The sequence below is a fragment of the Eretmochelys imbricata genome, chromosome 15, assembly GCF_965152235.1.
Source record: "Eretmochelys imbricata isolate rEreImb1 chromosome 15, rEreImb1.hap1, whole genome shotgun sequence".
NCBI lineage: Eukaryota > Metazoa > Chordata > Testudines > Cheloniidae > Eretmochelys > Eretmochelys imbricata.
In genome coordinates, this window is record NC_135586.1 from 11,576,567 (window position 1) to 11,596,969 (window position 20,403).

General features: G+C 40.2%; 1 protein-coding gene across 5 annotated transcripts in view; it reads right to left on the reverse strand.

Moving 5' to 3' along the window:
• Positions 1 to 1,780: 1,780 nt before the first annotated feature.
• The window catches only part of PRR14L (proline rich 14 like), a 36,537-nt gene continuing 17,914 nt past the window's right edge, over positions 1,781 to 20,403 (reverse strand). For 4 of the 5 annotated variants that reach the window (XM_077834605.1, XM_077834608.1, XM_077834606.1 and 1 more), the window contains 6 exons: positions 13,828 to 19,927; positions 9,639 to 9,707; positions 8,924 to 9,092; positions 7,959 to 8,065; positions 6,321 to 6,392; positions 1,781 to 5,445 (listed from right to left, as the gene is read on the reverse strand). In XM_077834605.1, the coding sequence (XP_077690731.1) occupies positions 5,169 to 5,445; positions 6,321 to 6,392; positions 7,959 to 8,065; positions 8,924 to 9,092; positions 9,639 to 9,707; positions 13,828 to 19,927 (6,794 nt within the window). In that variant the 3' untranslated portion in view covers positions 1,781 to 5,168. Of the gene's footprint in view, positions 5,446 to 6,320; positions 6,393 to 7,958; positions 8,066 to 8,642; positions 8,768 to 8,923; positions 9,093 to 9,638; positions 9,708 to 13,827; positions 19,928 to 20,403 lie in introns of those variants that run through there. The other variant, XR_013348028.1, reaches the window with a different exon arrangement.

A 20,403-nucleotide genomic window follows, 5' to 3' on the forward strand; every position in this document is an offset into this window, starting at 1 on the left:
AGGTCATGGGAGCCGTGCCACTTAGCACAGCAAAAAAACCACACATAAAACTTGAAAATAATCATTGCTGAAAATATTTTACCATTTTTGATCACCGAGTATTTGACTGTGAAGCATTAGTCAAAAATACTGATGGATATAAAATTTGTTGATGAGAATTTCAACATTTTTGCTGTATTCTCCAGATGGCTTAATTCCATTTCCAGGCCTCTTTTCCTGTGATGTTCTCCAGGTTGTCTCATACATTCTAGGGAAGAGAGAAGCTTGTAGCCATCTCTATCAGCTTGTGTTTCCCTGGCTGCTGTGCTGTTCTCCAAGCAGTCTCTCTACTTCTGGCTCCCCTGTTCCCTGGCTCCTTTCTGCCTGGCTTGATGAAACAGTGCAGGGAGCATGCACTGTAATCCAACTCACTTGCCCTCCTGGGGAAAGCTACCTATAGCTGAGTCCCAATATGACAAGGAAACCAAAGAAAGTGCATCGTGCTGCAGCAAAAAGGAGAAGTCTGTGGCATCTTGGTGTCAAATACTGCAGCCACTGAATTGCAGAGTACACAGGGTCATGCTCCTGGGCTGAATCTGTTCGTTCCGCCATATTTAATGCAAGTTTAGGCTTCCTCATGCCTCCACTTCCTTCCTTTGAATTCATACACCATCTACTGGACTGATGCAGCACTGCACTTTGAACCCAGGAGGGGACTTCCACAGCTGAGTGTACATAAACTAGTAGAAAACATTAGTAAGACTACTATAGAATGTAGGATTAATAAAATTAAAAAGCATAACAGCTTCAACTGCAAGTTTTGTTTTATCAGCAACATTTTTATAGGTAGTTAGGGTCTGTCCAGAATGCCAGATGTCCTTTGTTATGAGAAATGCGAATCACAGAGAAAAAAAAAAATCAGTTTTCTGCAGGAATGACTAGATACAAAACTTTAGAGCAATAAATCTGTTATATCAAAGTGATTAATTCTTAGTTTGAAGTCATCAGCCTGGTTTCTTCCAGATTGTAGTATATGAAGAGCAGGCCTAGTTAATTGTTTCTAATCTCTCATGGGTTATGAATTCTGTCTGACTGTTCAGTGTCTCATAGGCAGGAATTTACAATACCTTACTACTTTGCAGAGGTTAACCTTGTCATGCAACACTAACTGCTATGTATAGTGTAGTAGGCCTGTGTTTAATACCCCAGTTCTCTCCCCACCTTCTTTGGGGCAGCAAAGCTATATAGAAGCAGTGGAATTCAGAAGGAGCAGTGCAACACTCAGCAGCTACCCCAGCTAACCAGTGACTTCTTTGGCATGTTGGTGCTTGCAACATGTAGCCTCTGGTTTGGACAGGAGAGAGCAGAGGGGAAAAAAGGAATGAATCAGACAGGGACAGAATACAGAATTCATGCAGCCCATCCTGCACTTGCCAGTGTTGTTGGGTAGTTTATAAACAGGAAAACATTAGGACCAAGGACCTTACCTGAGCACCTAGGTGGTGTTTGGAGATTTGTTTTTCTGTACTGTACACAAGCCTGCATGCAGTTTCTTCATCTCATGTGTGTGCAAAATGTTACACAGTAGCCTAAACAGTTACTGGCTAAAGAGAAGCAATATTTGCACTTCTATTCAAGGATTTCAAAACACTTTACAGACAATGAATTCATTCTCACAGCTCCATTAAGAGACAAATATTATCCTCCTTTCACAGGTGGGAAACCTGAACTAACTTAAGGCACAAAATAAGAGTGGTATTTGAGGGATTAAAAACCCAAAGTCTTTAGTAAACAACTGAAAGATTCTCAAAAAAAATTTATTTCCATAAATTAAAAACACACACACAAAAGAAAAAAAAAATCAGTGGAATTTTAGATTCACAAACTATTAAACAGAAACTAATCTGCAGAGGCATAATAGAGGCTAATGTTACAAAGAGAGTACAAATTTCCATTGAGCTATTTATTAACATGATAATATCAGACACATCTCATTCAGGCAGTTAGCATCCACTCTCCAGCGGAGTGACTGACATCTACCACACCACAGAACCCAACTCTGAATAGGATACAGTAAATGAGAATGGCTTGCCAAAAACCATATCTGGAAAGCATCAGAACTCAAGCGTACACAGTCCTGGAGATACAGGATCATGAAAGCCCCCTCAATATGCATCAAGTACCTTTTGCTGCTTGGTTTGCAGCTGGATGAGAACATTAAGCTTTGATTTCAGTAAAGTAAAAATCCCATCCATCCCCAGCCAACTACGTTTGTCAGATGCTCAGCTTGCATTGCTGGGCTCTTTCCTGAGAGGGTACATGGGGACAACTCTGCAAATTCTCCTTTTAAACGCTCTCTCAGTAATTCACAGAGCCATATGTACAAGGTCTTTTCCATACGACAAAAAAAATCCTCATTTGGGTGGCTCCATCTTAGGAAGAGGCAAGTGTACACTTCCTTACGCTAGAGAAAAATGTCAATACCCAAAAGTTTGCATCCTCCACATTTCTCTCATAAAAAGACTATATGGGACAAAAGCAGCTCAGATTGGAGTTTGAGACACCCAATCATTGCACTATTGTCCCTCACAGTATAAGTTGCTGCCACAAACAAAAGTCAGAGCAAGGCTGCTGCTCTAGGAGCACTGCAAACAGGAACAGAAGTTGTGGAGAAGCACAAAAGCATGATTAAGGTTCGATGACCTGAAGAGTGGGGGCAGGGGGTATCTAGATTAGCTTATACCTTCATTACACAGCTATAAAAAAACCCTTGATCATGATAATGCTGAAGTGTTAGAGTTTTCAAAAATCCTGGGGAATGTGGTATGTTGGGGAAATCACAGACCTGAACAGTTCCAGCGATTGTAAGTCAAATGGAGCTGAATATTTTCATTGTGCCTCTCTCTGCTGTAGCAACAAAAAGAGCTTTCTGTGAAATGTTATTTCAAAATGACAATAAACAAGGCTGAGAGGAAAGAAGCAGACAAAGAACAAAAGGTAAAAACAAATTAAATGTTTCAAAGCACATGCTAAGCGGGCAGAACCCTGCTTGGACCTGAGTTTTCTCCCCACCCACCCACTTCACAAACCCCCACTGAGGTTACATCCCAACTCCACCATAGAGCCAGAAGTTCCCTCATTAGCATTAATTCCACATCAGTATTAATTCATTTTGTAATAGTGTGTCATGAAATTCCACATTGTGGCATAAAAATGAAAGCACAGTCAGTCAATATCTGTGCTGATGTCATGAATGTATGGGGAGTTTAAAAAACATTTTAGAAGGCAATATCCACAGTACTGTGATTAGTTATTTTCAGGGATCCCTTTCATGATATGAGGAGGATTGATTAAGGTATCACTTAGTAGCCTCAATGGATCAAATGGACCTGTACAGCAGTAGCCAAAATGGTATGTCAATAGGCCCAAATTTTGCCTCCATCAGCGTAAAACAACCAAAGCGATAGTTTGCATTTCTATTTCAGTTTTCCTCACTGGGTAAAGATGATCAACCCCCAAAACAAGGGTGTAAACAGTGCAAGAATCACAGCAAATGAGCTGAGAACAAAACAAACCCAGAACATTATTCACTGAAGTCACACAGCGCAATCATCCAACATTTCCTGCCTGTTCAAAGTTCTTGAATTTAACAGATGGCTTGTCAGTTTAAGTTCTCTGTCAGGTCAACAACAAAGCTGGCAGACCAGCAAAAAAGATAGCGGGGTATCCTCAACCCATGTTTGGACTGGGTCATAAAGCTCATTCACGAGATGTCTGACGTACACGCTGATTTTGGAGGTAAATAGAAAGTTGCTGTAGGGGCACATAGGTAAAAAAAGTGCAAGTTGCAGGGAAAAGAAACAATGGAACTGTTAAACTTTGAGAATGTCAGCAATGACAGCATCCTATTAAGCTTTGCCTGAATAACTCCTGTAGGCACTGAAGAACAGAAATTACCTGAATTGCAGCTTCAAGTAAGGATCCCAGAGGGGAGCACTGGTCCCTCAAAAGTATGGCTGAGAAACTACCCAGTGCTACTTCAAATTACGAATGGCCTTAAGTTTTTCAAAACCAAACCAAACCACTTTTTATACATTAGGAGGCTTGAGTGAATCTCTTTGTACAACACTAGCCATTAAGTACAGCACTGCTGTATAGTGAAACTCTAATTATATAAGCTATGTGAAGCTCTATCCCAAACTAGAATTCTAAGTTAAAATGGTAGAAAGATGAGATGGAGAAAAATCTTCTTGGCTTGTTCAGGTCAAATTAGTATTCTTGTCAGAATTAAAAACGCTAAAAAGAGTATAAACTTCACACTGAAGTTCCTGGTGCCATGTCTCTGAGCATAGTCCCACTAACTGAACATTAGTAATATCCTTCTGCTACTTCCTACCTTTCCCCCTCTGCCCAAAGGCAAAGCACCAGCAAACCAGGTTAACAAATCCACTCTACAATTTGTTAGAACTTAACAATTAGCGCCATTTTTCTTAATGTGGGATTAAAAAAACCAAGGCAAGTAACAGTAAAAGGCGCCTTTCATGCAGCAAATAAAGGAAAAACACATACAAAGTGCAACTTGTTTAAGACCTGGTCAGGGCTGCTGCTGACTGAGTGTAGGAAGGGTAACTGAATCACAGAAGAAAACTTCTGGGCACAGACATGGAAGTAATTAAAAGCAAACAAACTATTTTTCTTTAATTTTTGACGTTTGTGGAATCTCAAGAACCCACCTACCTAAATTCATCTCTCTGAATTCATCTCACCTACCTCTATCGTCAAGTTGTCTGGACAAGCCACTACAGTAAACAGCAGACTCAAATGAATGTGCAAAAGTTCAGGAGTATTTAGAATCCTAGTGTCATTGAAGGTGTACTATTTCCTCCTTTACTCTTCTTGTCCCACCTGCAGGTGGTGTTTAAACATTAGCCACAATTTCTAAAGAGGCTGGGGAGGAATAGCATGCCTCCTGGCTGTGCTACACTCATGCAGGGGAATTAAAGGATTCTTTCCTGCATCACTAAAACACACACACACACACACTAGCACCGCAAAGAGGGTGACAGCCAACAAATGATCATCAGGTATTAGAACTGAGTGGTTGGTAAGGTCTGGAGAAATAGGCAGATCCCTCCCCAAGCAGATCAAAGCATTGAAGGAACTGAGCCATTTCCCACTGGATGCTTCCCTCAGCTTCCAGATGCTTGCTCCCGTTCTTCCTCCTCTGCAAAGAAGGCTTCAAGGTCCATTAGTTTCTGAATCAGGAGGGCATCTAGCTCTCTGCCCTGTAGTGCAGCCTTTTTTGCCCGGGTGAAACTACCCGCCACTTTCACTCTGCTTCGTGCCTTCCTCTTCCGGGGAATAGTGAAGTCCTGGAACTCCAGAATCCGCTTCCTCTTCTGCTGACTGATTGAGATCAAGGATCCATTTTTCTCCTTGGGCTCCTCAAAGATGGTTTCCAGACACCTGGGAAGGGCAAAGGGTAGAAGTTAGAATATCAGAGTGATATACTTCTTCGTTCACAGAAGTGAAAGGAACCATCCTGCAGCATCAGGGAAATGGACTAGATGACTCAGGCCTTTTACATTTCTAACTTCTAGGATTCTACACTTCAGTGATCCTTCTGGTGCCTCTCGCATGCAAAATTATCTGGAGCTCATGCTTCTAACCAATGACCACTTCTCTTTAGAAACAGTTTCACATCACCCAGCTGTTAGTATATTTTCTGGATAGTTTCTTGTTGGTGCATAGATATCCAGGTGGAATCTCCCTCTGCCTGTTTTAGTCCAAAAGCACAGACCAAGGAACAGAGGCATCTTTATCCTAAGGAACAGAGGCATTTAGACCTAGACAAAGGATTTTTTTTAAAAAAGGGGGAAAAAAATGTAAAATTGTCTGTAAAGCAGCATTCTTGTTATTTTGCACTGAGGTCCACATGGGGTTTGTCCAGTCCCTATATTCCATGTCAGTATAATTTTGGAATATCTTGTTTGCTTTTGAATTTTGGAAATAATGGGTACCATACATTGGCTGCACAATTAAATGAGTGCAAATAAAAGTTAAATACAAAAAAGTGACATTTAAACATTCAACATGTATAAGTTCTCAATTCCTGCTACTGTAAACGCCCCATCCCCAATCACTCTCAGATATTAAGGACAGATTTTCAACCTGCTTTCTGAATTACCTTTCTTCAGCAGTTCAAATCAGAGCCATCATTTCAACTCTGTTTTGAAGGGTGCTTATTTTTCTCTTTTTATTTCCGTAAGACCTGTAGTTTCATATCTCCAACCAGTTCAATTACATATGCCTCACCCCACCTGTTGGTGAATGTAACCAACCTGGTCGCTGGAGGGGACTTGTAGTTCTTGTTTGTGTAAATTTCTTCTAAACTAAATTCTTTCTTCTTCAGCCTGGAAAAACAAGTAGTGAATGAAGCAATGAAGCCAGGGGAATTTCAGAACCATCTTCCCCTACACAGGCAACCTGACATAGAGAAAGTGTGGTTTTCCTCCCACTCCTCAAACTCCATTAATTAATTTGTAATGAGTTTTAGAAAGAAATCTGAGAAGCTAGTTTTGATGAACCTTTCAAATGGTGCTTGACGAAGTTGTGGGTTGTGACCTGGCATTTCTGCAAGGATGAATGCTCCTCCCAGTATGAAGTGATATTTCTAAAAAATGATACTCAAAGACAAAATAGAAACATACCCTCACAGGTCACTGCCTTCTGGGTTATGAATAGGGGTCTACCAAATTCGTGGCTGTGAAAATCTTGTCCATGAAATCTGGTCTCCAGCCACCCAGCTCTGAAGACAGAGCAGAGAGCAGCGGTTGCTGTCCGGGCACACAACTCTGAAGGCAACACCATAGCCAGCAGTATTGGAGAAGTAAGGGTGTCAATACTGCAGCCCCCTAACAGGCTTGCAATTCCCTTTTGGGTTGGGGCCTCCAGTTTGAGAAACGTTGCAGAGAAATCGCACATTTTTTGTGGGTTGGTCATGGCACATGGTTTGAAATTTGCTGTTTATGCCGTGACCAACCCACAAAAAAAATGTTCAATTTCTCCGCAATTTAAGTAGATCCCTAGTTATGAAAAATGGAGAGGAGGAAAAAAATATTTCCATGGCACAAAAGGTTAATTAAAATGGATTTCATCTCTTGAGACTTGGTTTAAAATTTGACTATAGACAAGGGTAATTCTTTTGATGTAATTTCAAATGTAATCTCTGAAGAAATGGATTATCCTCAACCATCCACCAACTTGCCACTTCTGCTCAACAGTGGTCCTGGACTAGAACACGTCAGACTCAAGTAAATCGAAAACGCTGAGTATGTAGTTGACATAGAGTCTGCCCAAATTAACATTCAACTTTGGTTTTCCTACATCCTGTTGGACAGTCAGGTAAGTAGAGACTGCAGACAAAAAAAATCTCAGAATTTGGGTTGGTAGGGGATTCTAGAAGATCATCAGTTTTCTCTCCCTAAACTGTAGCAGGACTGATTTATTTCTAACATACCTGTGTCTACTTGAGTTATTCAAGGCTAGACTATAAGGGGAATTCCTTGGCAACTCATTCCATTGGCATCTCCTTCCTTGGCAACTCATTCCATTGCTGCTTCTAAAGTTTTTCATATTTACTCTAAATATTACTTGGAGTAGTTCAAGTCCATTATTCCTTGTTCTTTCTTTTCTGATTGATGAAAATTGATCTTTGTCCTCTGTAACATTCTATTTGTTTGGAGACAGCTATGTACGTCCTCATTCTTCTATACAGACAACATACTCCACTCTTAACCTTGGCTTATGGAGAAACTGAGTACCAAGACCACCTAACTTGGAAAAGACTAACTGGGCAAGTAGAGAGAATAGACAGAAGAGGAAAGCCATTTGTTGGAATGGTGATGCTACAGTGCTGGACACACTTCTTAGAAATAGCAGATCCCAGTATCACTGTCCATTTAAGAGAGATATCTCACCTTTTTGGTCTGGGGAGTCCCATGGGGGTGAGGTTAGGGTCTGGTTTGGGAACAGTTTTCCGGATCCGGATCTGAGAAACTCTCTTTGGCCTCTTCTCTGGCTCAGCCTTTTGGACAAAGAGAAAGAAATATAAAATAAAGGAGCAATTGCTTACCTATCAGCAGTGTTCTCTTCCACTTGGGGTGTCCATTTTAAGTGTGTGTAAGTAAAACATTGTATGAAACTAAGGCAGGCCACATATCAGGGAAATTTTGTAGTATAACACTTTTTTGGCAACAAAATGTACATGCTCCACGCAATACAAATGTATATCCATTTTGACTGTAATGTATGAAACATCACGCCATTCAGCAAGGAGAGTGACTGAGTGATGCAGCTTCATCACTGAGTTTCTTCAAATCAAACCTGGATGTCTTTCTCAAAGAAATGCTCTACTTCCACCACAGATTATTGGGCTTGATGCAGGAATCATGGGGACAAATTCTATGACTTAGGACATCAGACTAGATGGTTAGAGTGGTCCCATTTGGCTTTAAAAAAAAAAAAAAATCAAATCAATGAATCTTGCTAATGTTTTTCAGTGCAATATACCAAGGGCTTTCTGGGAAAGGTAAGGAGGAAAGCAGTCTTCCAGAATTCTCTTCTGCTCCCATAGGCCCTCTATCCCTTTATGTTTTGCTTACCTCTTTCTGCTTCAGCACCAACTACTCCCAATTAACGCAGGAGTAGCATAGACCAGAGGAATGCAAGGAGCTCTCTCTATCAGTGGTAAAAGCTCTGCCTTTATAGTGATCCAGGTCCTGTGTGCCTGGGGAATGAAGGTCCAAGCTCAGACCTAAACCCTAATCCTTGTCTAGTTGCAATGCGACACTAGATTACTAGGTTAACAAAGCCACCATTTTACTTTGTGCACAAACACTGGCTGCCTGTCTACTTCCACTAATGAAGGCAAGAAGACACTCACTTTTTTCAGTTCGGTGGCGCTCTGGGATGTGGGACATAGTGGGAGAGAAGCATCGAGTTCATCAAAGGGATGGACCTGTAATTCAGGTACTGAAAGCCTGAGTGGAGATATTGCTGATTCTGGAAATGTGCAAGACTCTGGTAGCAAATCAGAGAGTGAACGTTCCAGCCTATAAATTTGGGAGGGAAGGGGGAGGAGGAGAGAGGGAAAAGGGGGGATGAAGAAGAGAGAATATTTAGATTAATGACGGATTTTTATTGTGACAGTATTCTAGAATATAGGCCATATTATAAATTAGAACCTTGACTGGATTGCTCCAACTGTTTGCTTTGTTCACTAGATATATTTAAAAGGAGACTGATCTCCCACATAAGCACCAAAGGTACATGTGAGTGAATACCAGTGTTTGAAGTCCAGCTCTTGAACAAGATAAAGTACCTCAGGTGAGAAAATGGACCACAATAATTTCATGCATCTTCCTGATAAGCAGCACAGAAGGTCTGAAAGGTTATCTACATTTGCTACATTCAGCATCTACTGTTGTGTGTATAAACATACCCATATGGGGGCCATTCAGAATCGGTGTTACACTGCAGTTTTGGCAAACAAACCCTTGTAAAGGGATCTACCAAAACCTGAAAAGCCAGACTGCCAGAATGTGGAAAAACTCACGTTCCCACCATATGTAACAAATATTACAGAGTAAGAGTCTTACCTTATCTCAGCACCCGTGGTCCTTACAGCTTCTGTTCCCTGGACAGTCATGTGCGGTAACACGGCATAACTAGTTCAAAAAGAACAAACAAACAAAGCTAAATTAGGTCTACACCAGAAAAGGGGAGGAAAGACTTCATCAGTATAATCTAGACTCCAAGGAAGCAAAGAAATGTCAGGGATGTCAAAGTACCCTCTCTTTACCCCACCCCATTCCCACCAAAAACCTAACATGACAGCAACCTACATTTGTCATTAGTGTCTAAGATTCACTGACAAATTGTCCAGGAGGGAAATACTTCTATTTTCACTTCTTAACTGAAAAGTAAGATGAAGAAACTCAGAAAAATTCAGAAGGGGAGGAAGCTTGTTTTAGTATGAAAGCTGGAGGTGTTTTCAAGAGACCCTGGGTTCTCCATTCCAAGCTGGTTTTGTGTGTTTGTTTGAAAGGTAAATTTAAAGTAACAAAAAAACAAGCCCTGATAGACTTGTCTGCCAAACAAAAGGAGCATGGTAGCCAAACAAGTATGATCAAGGACTTCCACAAGATTAACTCCACATCCTCTCTAACTCCTGTTGGAATGCTCTTAATTGATGGGAATATCAAAGTCTATTCTATAAAGACTACTGGCTACACAGATCTATAGAAAAAGGACCAACACAGCAGTTTGGGATCTTCTAAGGCTAAGCTTCTATTTTTTGTATGTGCACTATTAGCATCACACACAAGAAAAATTAAACAACTCAGTTATCTGGAACAGTTTTGATTTAATTTGTTAAGTTTAAGGCCATGTCTACACTACAAAATTAAGTCAACCTAACCTACATTGGCATACAGCCACCGCAGTAATTACATTGCTTGTGCAAGTCTACACTTTGCTCCTTGTGTCGGTGGTGTGTCTCCTCAACAGGAGTGCCTGTATCAATTGTACTGTCAGTGTGGGGCACTGTGGGACAGCTCCTGAAAGCCAGTAACAATTGAAGTAAACACCACAGTATCTACACTGACACTGTGTCGACCTAAGTACATCAACTGTGACTCTACACTGCTCATGGAGGTGGAGTTATTAGGTCAGCAAGCAGAGCAGTTACGTTGGCAGAAGCAAAATTTAAGTGTAGACACTTCCATAGTTAGGTTGACATAAGCTGCATTCTGTCAAATTAACTCTGTAGTGTACACCAGACCCAAGTCCCTTACCTGTTCTCTCCATGTGCCTATAACTAAATATATTCAACCCTACTAAAGTTAGAAAGCTTGACACTTAGATTGGGATACATGGACAACAATCTGTTAAGAAGCATATATATACTTTTGCTGTAGATTGCAGACAGCATAGCAGCAGTAGGCATGGAAGACACTTACATAGATACCCGATGAATTTATTTACCACATTTATCATTAAGTGACACATGTACAGTGCTTCTTCTCCACCAGTATTCTAGTCACTACTAGTCTGGCAGTGCTAGAATTTGAACTGGTAGTTTGTGCATGGAAGTCTCACCTGTTGGTAACAAAATATTCTGCTTCATGCAGTAAAAATGCAGGTAAGAATGATGAAAACATTCCACTCCTCTAAAAAGTTTAGTCTCAGAAAGGCAGTAATGTGGAATAAGGTTTTGCTTAAAGTAAAAATTCTGATCACTGTCTGGTAGCAGCAGCTTTACAGGAAGGAAAAAAACATTCCAGTGTTCACTGCCTGGTCAGTTATGAAAAAGCCAAAGCTAAATGAAAGAATCCAACTGGAAGGGAACTTTCTCATCACAAGAAAAGGTCCATGTGAAGCTTAGGCCTGCTATGATTGATAGTGTCAAACTCTGCTGACATTCGTACATGTCAAATCCTTTCCCGATATTCACCCATCCTCATCAGAATAGCCTAATAAATTTTTGATCCTATTAAGTGCGGACATGGAGATGGTTACTTGGCCTTGGCATATATTGCAGCAAATATATTTCTCCACAAAGCAGCAGCAATTCCTTCATGAAAGATTGAGTACAAGATTCAGTCCCCCTCGCACTTCTGCCTAATTTAGAGATTACACCCTTTTTAAAATAAAAATTGAACATCTTACTAGTTTATCCAAATATTTATAACATGTTTTGAGTTTTTAAATTTTTTTAAATGATATTTCACAGCTTCTGTTTTAAACATTTATGCTGGCTTTTCCTCCCACATTGTCTTATGACCAAATCCTTCAAAATATCACTCTGATTGCCTATTTTAGAAGCAGAATTTGTTCAGTGCTGTACTTGAGAGTTCATTGAGCATCACCCTTTCCAGCTATTATAGCATGCTCCAATGACTTCTCTTTAAAAAAGCTGTGAGTGGGACAGAAGAGTCAACCACAATTTCTTCTCACTTTAAGAACGTAACATTTCTTGGACTGAATTTTAGGGACCGCATACTGCATTTCAGACTCTTGTTATCTGTCCTGAGAAGTACTTAGATTTTACTTGGCTTCTCTCCATTAGTAGTAAAGTACATTTCAGAGTGATTTTTTAAAATTGGCCTTTAAATGCAGGGATTAAATCTTCACTTATGTTAACAGACTGATAGTCTGCAATCACAGCACAGCATGTTAGAAAGTCTGACTTGTGTGGAAAAAAAGAGTGGGAAGAAAGGCTGATGCCCAAAAAACTGGCTTATCAAGTGCTGCACTCAGCATTAGCTTCCCATGCCAAGTGCTACATCTCTCAGCTCAAAATAATAAAAACTCACCTGATACACAGATGTAAATTATAAAAAAAAGGGTTTACATTTTTCTTAGGATAGTGGTGGTGATTAAGAGTTACCAACTCTGCTCAGTTCTCAAACTATGGCTGGACCTGGTCACTCCAACACAGTTATGAATCTATATTATAAAAAGCTGTACTTGAAATATTGCTTCACAAAGTCTGGCAGAGAGATCACAGCTCCACAGGATGATAAAGTTGGTTCCATAGGATACTATTCAGCTCCATTCTTTTACTCCCTAGGAGTTTTATTTAAAAAGTTCCAAAGCTTATGCTTTACACTTGAACTGGTATAGAAGGTTGTCAAGACCTTGGTAGACCAAGAGAATTTAAATCAGTGGACTGAATACTTGATTAGCTCTGGCCAGCAAGGGCCACTTTAAACTTCAAAGGTCTCAGTTCACAGATAGTGAAATGTATGTAGTTAGTTATCTGGCAAGATTTTTTGCCTATACCAATAGCCAAACAGGGACACAGAGAAGCCAAGTTCAACATTTCTTTAGAGATCACAGTGGGAGGCAAGAGAATTCATCAGTTTATCTATTTTAATTTATAGGCTTTTCTATAGTGCTCATAATTGTAGTATTTGAGTACCTCTCAAACAGCCCACCCCTGTGAGGTTAGGCAGCAGAATTATCCTATATTATAAATGGGACAACTGAGGCACAGAAATGTCACACAGGAAGCTTGCAGCAGCTGCAGAGCCAGTGGTCCCATCTCTCTTCATTCCCCATGTAATGCCTTAACAAGTCCACCCTTCCTCTCATGCAATTAGCAGCAAAAGAAAAAAACAAACAGTCTTTATTCCTCTCTTACTCCTTTTTAGTTTGATAAAAAGGCCAAAATTCATCAGTGATCTCGGTGGAGCTGCACTTATTTATGCTAACAGTGCATCTTGCAGGACGGTCAACAGGAACAGTTATACAGAACAGGTTACAATTAAAATTAATGTAGAACAATTCATTAGAATGCGATTAAAAGTTCAACTGGGTGCAACACAATTATTCCTTTCTGTTCAGATTTAGAATTTGCCCAGCCACGTAAATCCATCTGGTCATGGCTCAAGCTAGACTGGTAACTCAGGTGTCTGAAAAACTTTCCTACCTCAAAAATCTAGTAGCTCTGCAGTCATTTAGAACAGAGTTAGTGAAGTAGCTCACCTTTCTGCAATATATATTCTGGTGCATGCTGTGTATATATTGCAGAGAGGGAGAAGAAGAGTTAGCGGTTCTGCCAGAAGAGATTATTAAAGAAACCAATGAAAACGTACTCAAATTCAGATAACAGAGATGGTTCTGTACGGAAGAGTCTTCTATTGAGCCATTTCCTGAGTGGAGTGTGCAGGAAGTACCGGAAACTGACCCTCTACTCCAAACTCTAATACCCCTCTCCCTCCCCAAAAGCTGCAACTATATACACTATGTATTTATTCTCAGAAAGAAGTTGATGGATTTTACCTGTTCTCGATGCCCAGACTTGGCTGCCACTTGCAGTGATTGGAATGGAGAGGAGTGAATTCGGAGGGACAGGCAGAAGGACCATGCTGGCTCCATATGGAAAGTACCCTGCCCAGTGAGTAGGGCCATGAAGAGAAGAGGTCATCTGATACCGAAGATGGAGACCTTAACCCTTTCAAACCCTGTGTGAATTGTGACATAAACAGTCTCTGGACAGTAGGAATTCGACGGGTTACATTTCTTCTTTTTGTCCAGATCCTGTAACATCCAGAGGAAGAAAGTGCTAACACTGTGTGAAGGCCAAGCATGGAGCACCCTGTTCTTCTTTTAGCTATGGGATTTCTCCTAATGTCATGACTAGGGATTACAGCCTCTGTGGTTGTTAGAGTAGAAGAGTGCAGCTCCTTACTGAGATTAGCGTCTTCCCTGAAAGCTGCTGTACCTGAGTAGCTTTGGGACAGGAGGAAAGAGAAGGTCCATTTTGAAGGCTGTGACGGATGTACTGGTGCCTCTCCTAAAGCTGGTATATCAGGTACACACTGTTGGGATGTAATCCCTCTGAGGTTTATCAAAGAATCAGAGTCCAATTTTATATGAAAAGAAATTGGGGAAATGGGGGTATTGAAGACTGATGATGGAATGTTGCTACTCAAGTCTAAAATGTGTATTTTGGTGTAGTCTACAGGATAAAGTGCCAATGGCTGAAGGTTGAACATCTTGGTGCACAAGCCATCAGCCTGGTGAGAGTTTAACTTCATGTTAATGCATGAAAAACCTTCCAGTAGCTTTTTAGATCTAAGTTGGCTGAACCTTTCGACCATTGGACGTTCAGAGGAACATTGCAGAGTCTTTAACCTGTGGGTGCTTTTGGGTGGGGCCAGTAGTTTATTGGCCATAGTAGACAGCCTGCTTAACAGTATTGGTTCTTTGGTACATTTATTAAGTTTCAAGCTGTTCAACAAACTGCACCTATTGGCTCTCTGCTTTGACATATGGTCGAGTCTCATGGCTATTTCTGCTTCCATTACTGATGGTTTACATGCAAAATATACAGAGCTGAGGAGTTTGTGTTCTTGCATAGGAACAGTTTCAGGGAAATTCCTTATAAAAGCTGAGCTTTTAACTTTGTTACTTTTTCTTACAGTTTTTAGCTCATCTGGTGTGGGGACCTTTTTGCACTTCCTTCGTGGCTGCTTCTTTAATGAAAAAAGTCCTCTTAGTTTGTGTGTATTTCCAAAGGCACCGTGGATTTCATCATCCCCAGCAAAGCTTTTAGCTTGTGGTTGTGAGAGAGAAACAGGAATGAAAGGGGTATTATCTGCTGACAATTCAATGTGGGTCCCTAAATGAAAGCTCAGGCTTTCCACTTCTGAGTCCATAGTCTTCATATGCTCTGACTTATCTTCATCCTTGGAAATCTTTGGCCTTTTGACTCCTTGTAAAGTGCTATATATTTGTTTATTGTCACTATCATTTATACTGCTCATGACAGCAAAGAGCTGCTCTCCAGGACCTTCGATCTTTATGACTCTTGAAGATGCTACCAGTCCATCTGAAGAACTATCTAAAGGCTCACTATCAAACATCACACTCTCCTGCAATGGGATTTTTGCTTTCTCTTGATCTTTTGACTCCTTTATTTGCTGTGCTTGCCCCTTACGGAGTAGGATGTTTTGAGCTGGATATTCTTCAGTCTCCTCACGCATCTTTCGCTTAAGAGTTTGACATTCACCTACTTTGCCCAATCTCTCTGCATCAGACACCTCATTTTCTGCACTGATTGAGTCATGTGGTATCTTCATTTGGTCTCCTATAACCTCCTTCCTGTTGTCTTTGCTCTGTGAATTTAATTCATAAGGCAGACACACTTCGCTGCAATCGAGACATTTTAAAGATGCTTCTGTGTCGTTTTTTGACAGCTTATTGCTACATACTGTGTTATAATGGACTTCTGATGTTTCTTTGTTAACTAAGTCTTTAGATTGCAAATAATTGTCTACGATTTCTGAAAGCAACTTGACATCTCCTAATTCTGAATTATCTTTAACGTAAGTTTTCCCTTTATCTGAAAGGTTATTCAAACTCCATTCTGGGATCTGTTCAGTAGAATAGGTTTGTGAAGACTTTTCATAAGTCTCAGCATTCAGAGGCACACAGCTTCTAACTTCGTCACTGGAACATTTCAAGTCTTCTAGCAAAACTCCTAAATAATTTTTATGGTCAAAAATAGAATGCATTGGCTTCTTTATTTTTTCTGCAGTTACTGCATTTTGCCTCTGGTCGTCTACAGATGGTCTTTTAAACTTCTGTACACAATCAATACTGTCTGATGAAATTACATCCATCTCTTTTACAACTGGCCCTGCACTTACAGACTTCTCCTTGCTGTGAGCATGAGAAGCCGTACACACTTCTAGTTTAACTGCATCATTTAGGGAGCTAATTGCTTTTTCTCTCTCTTCAGATGGGCTGTCGTTGCCATCAGCTCTTCTCTCAAATGACTCTATCAGCTCAAGAGGTTCTATAGCAGAATAGTCATGACAGAGGGCATTTGCTGAAGACGAATCCTGGTCAACTATCTGTGCATTCTCAGACGATGCAGGCAGCTCATCTTTTTGAGGCAGGCAGATTTCTGAGTTCTGAGTTAAAGGTGTTTCTGAAATTACTCCTTTCAAACTGGAAAGCTCTTGATTCACACAGAACTCTTCAGACTGCACTTGATTCACGCGCTCTTGACCATCAGCAACTGTAAAAGTCACAAGTTCTGGCTGAGGACAAGCTTTATTTCTTTCTATGATTCTATGATTTACTGAAGAATCCAACAGTAAGCATGTTTCATTTGTGATCTCTGGAATGAGAGTCATATCTTCTGGTACACATGAAAGACTCTTGCAGGCTGACTGAGACACAGAAAAGGATTCAACAATGGTCTTAATTTTATTTTCCGGGCCCATAACCAAGCTACCCGTGTTCAATAATGCAGAAAGTTTGGTATTTTCTGCCAATATTGTAGGTTCTTCTTTTTGATCTTCCTTTGCACTACTGAGAGAGTCTGTGTATTCTGAATGGTTCACATTTACCAAACTTTTGGAAGAACTACAGCCCACCATACTTCCTTTGAAAGTTCCTTGATCTTCCCTTGTACTGCTACCTACATTATCAGATTCTTTTAATTCTACTTTCTCCCCTTCCGATAGATCACTGATGGAATTTGTGTATTCGGAACAGTCTGTATCTACCATACTATTGGAAGAGTTATCCACCATTATTTCTTTGAAAGTTCCTTGAAAACTCTTTTCTCTTAAAGACTCATGAACCAGTGGAGTTGTGTCTTCATCTTTCTTTAGAGTTAATGATTCATTTTCCTTGGAGCAGATAGATCTTTTAGGTTCATCCACTGAACTTGTCAAAGTTTGTACACCAGTGTTGGACATGTCTAAGTCATACTGTTGGAACTCTAGAACTTCATCGGCTACTCGGGTTTCATTTTGCTTGTATGAAACCGGCCCATTAAGCTCACTTTGACATGCAAGATACTGATTTTCCACCTGACAAATGGTCTCATTTGGTTGCTTTGAATGTTTAAAACCTGACAATTCTAAGTCAAAGGATTGGTCCAAATGTTTTTCATGACTTGGGATGCTGGAGTCTGTGTCATTCTTTGAAGTGCCGCCTTCAGAAAAATTGTATTCAGAAGGTAACACAGTCTTCTTGTACATCTTTAATTCTCCCTCTCCCAGGACTACTGTTGTGTTGCCAAGATCAAGATGGATACCAAATATGGTTTTGTTCAAATCTCTGTTGACTGACTCTTCACTAGTCTCATTTTGGTGACTGCCTTCATGAGCTTTTACACTATCCACAGTTTCTATTCTATCAATTTCATCTTTCTGTAATGCACAAGAGTTAATTTGTTCTTGTCCCTTATCTGTATCAGAAGTTCTCTCAGTGGTGCCAGAATCTAGCCTTTCCTCTATTATTTCACTCTGGCCATCATAGAGTTTCAAGCTTTCTACTTCGATATTTGTATTTGAAATCTCCACTTCTGATAATCTAGTCGTGGACTCATCTGGAGTGCAAGCTGAATGCAATAGCTTCTCTGCTGTGGAAGTACGATTTGCCATATACTGAAACATATTGCTGCAATTCCAATTATCTTCACAAGGAACAGATTCACATGCTACATGAGTGTTCTCCTCAGGACGGTTGACTGCTTTTTTATCATTATGTACAAGTAAGTCTTCTGTTTCCAAGCCATTGACTTCTTCAGTCTTCAATTTAGTCTGCACTTTAAAAGAATCCTTGTTCAGTGTAGCATTATCCAAGCTGGTTCTATCTGATAAGATGAAGCAGGTCTTGACAGCTGAACAGTGGTCTTTTATACACTGGTCATTATGAGTATACATGTTACTTTCTTCATTTTCCATATCAGTGACCATCTTCTCTGTAGCCCCCAGTGCAAAGTGGATGCTCTTCTGGGGACCTTCACTTGCTACATTAGAAGTATTGAAATTCCTGTGATTTACTAAAGACAATTCTTCATTTTTATGAAGCAGAAGGCCCGTATGTTGTGTCTCCAGTTTTGCAGAAGCAAGGATGGATTCTTTTTTAGACAGTCTGTACAGGTACACATCTCGGTTTGAAACTATATCAGTATTACAAGAAGAAAGTTCACTTATAACGCCAAGAGACACTCTTGATTTTTCTGCATCATGACTAAGAGCTTCACCTAGTGTGGAAGCAAAGTTAGTTTCTTTGCATGCAGGCAAGTTAACATTAACACAATTTGCTTCTGGAGCGTTACCAAAACTGTTGTTCAGATCTTCTACCACTGAACTGCTGTTGGTTTCCTTTTCAAACAGTTGTGCCTCAAGGGAAACTTCACCTACCTTGGTGCCATAGTCCAGAAAGTCATGAACAGTAGGAGGAGAGTTTGCATATTTATTGTAGATATTATAGCATGTATGCATGTCTCGAGTCTTAATACTGACAAGGTTTTTTGTGTCCACCAATAGAGTGCCATTTTCTTTTGTATGTTGTTTTACTATATCACCCCAGCACACATCATTAATAAATATTTTCCACTGGTCCCCATCCTTTTTCAAGCTATTAATTTTTGAGGGGATTCTTAAATCTCCTTTTGGAAACTCCTCAGTTGATGAAGCAACAGAACTAGGAACTGGCGAATTAGAGCTCTCTGAATGAACGCTTTCTTGAATATCATGCCCACTATCCATGCCACAACTGTTCTTCATAGCAGTTTCTCTCTGGATTTCAGCAGCTTTCCCAGAACCATAGGTGTATGAATGGTCAGTGCAACTATCCGTTTCCGATTGTTCGGGCTCATCACTGGACATTTCTTCACTCTGCACTGGAGAGAGCTGTTCTTCCACCATAGGCTTGGAGATCCAGTTCTCTAGAAACTCAGTTCTTTGACTATCATCATCACAGCTTGGGCTATCTATCTCTTCTGCAAGATACTCCTCCTGTATTTCACAGATCTCAATAGTGTTGTCTTCTAGTGGCATATGTCCAGATTCCAGACTACACAAACTTCTTAATGAACCACATAAACCTTCAGAGCTTTCTTTTGAGAGAGGCATATCAACTTCAACACTACTTTTAGATACAGAAACAGCACTGTTGTTATGAGGGCTCTTTTCTTCATTTTGCTGGTAAGTCTGGTAACTTGCAGGTGCTGCATTAGTTTCATTAACATGGCTTGATCTAGACAACTCTACTTCTCCAGTCTCTGAATCAAAAATAGCACAACCCATGGTGGTCAACGACATGGTAGTACAGGCTGTTAATCCTCTACATTCTTTTTCTTCTTGTGGATGTTCTTTTGTTGATCCAGTCTCCACAACTGTTAAAGGCTCTAAGGGAACTAAGGTGTTGGTTTCTGAAACCTCACCACTGGCCATGGTAGTGTCTATATCTGGGCATTCATTGTTCTCAGGTGGAAGACCTTTACTCACTCTGTCATTCCTGTGTCCTGCTTTACTAAATATCCTAGTCCCATCAGCCTTCATACCTTGTACTTCTTCAGTGGGCTTTGGCAGAATTTCAGGTGTCACCTGTACGTTTGTTTGGTTTTCTTCTGCACAATAAAAAAAAAAAATCAGTACTGCACAATAAATTAAAAAAAACTTCTGTTTTACTTTCTTCTCTACTTAATATACAATTATTAGCAGCACAGTTTTACTGATTGATCCTTAATCACTTTGACAAACCCTACCACCAGTCTACTTTAAAACAAATCAAAATTATCTTTTAATCCTAACTGTAACCTATTTGCATGGATATTAAACATACCTGGTATGGATCCAATACTCTGAGTTCTCAGATCACTGTAATTCAGGAGTTCAGAGCCAGAGCTCATAGGAGTTCTATCAAACTAGTGGCAGTGCTTATTTTCAGTAGCATTTTTCTGTGATGAACAGCAAATTAAAATACTGTATGTACAGATTTAGAAGTGTGGGAAGTAGACAAGATGTGTATTTAAATTATCTGGTGGGACAGAGTAAGCTGTTTCAAAATTGAATGAATTTATACTGTCTTAATTGTATTACAGGA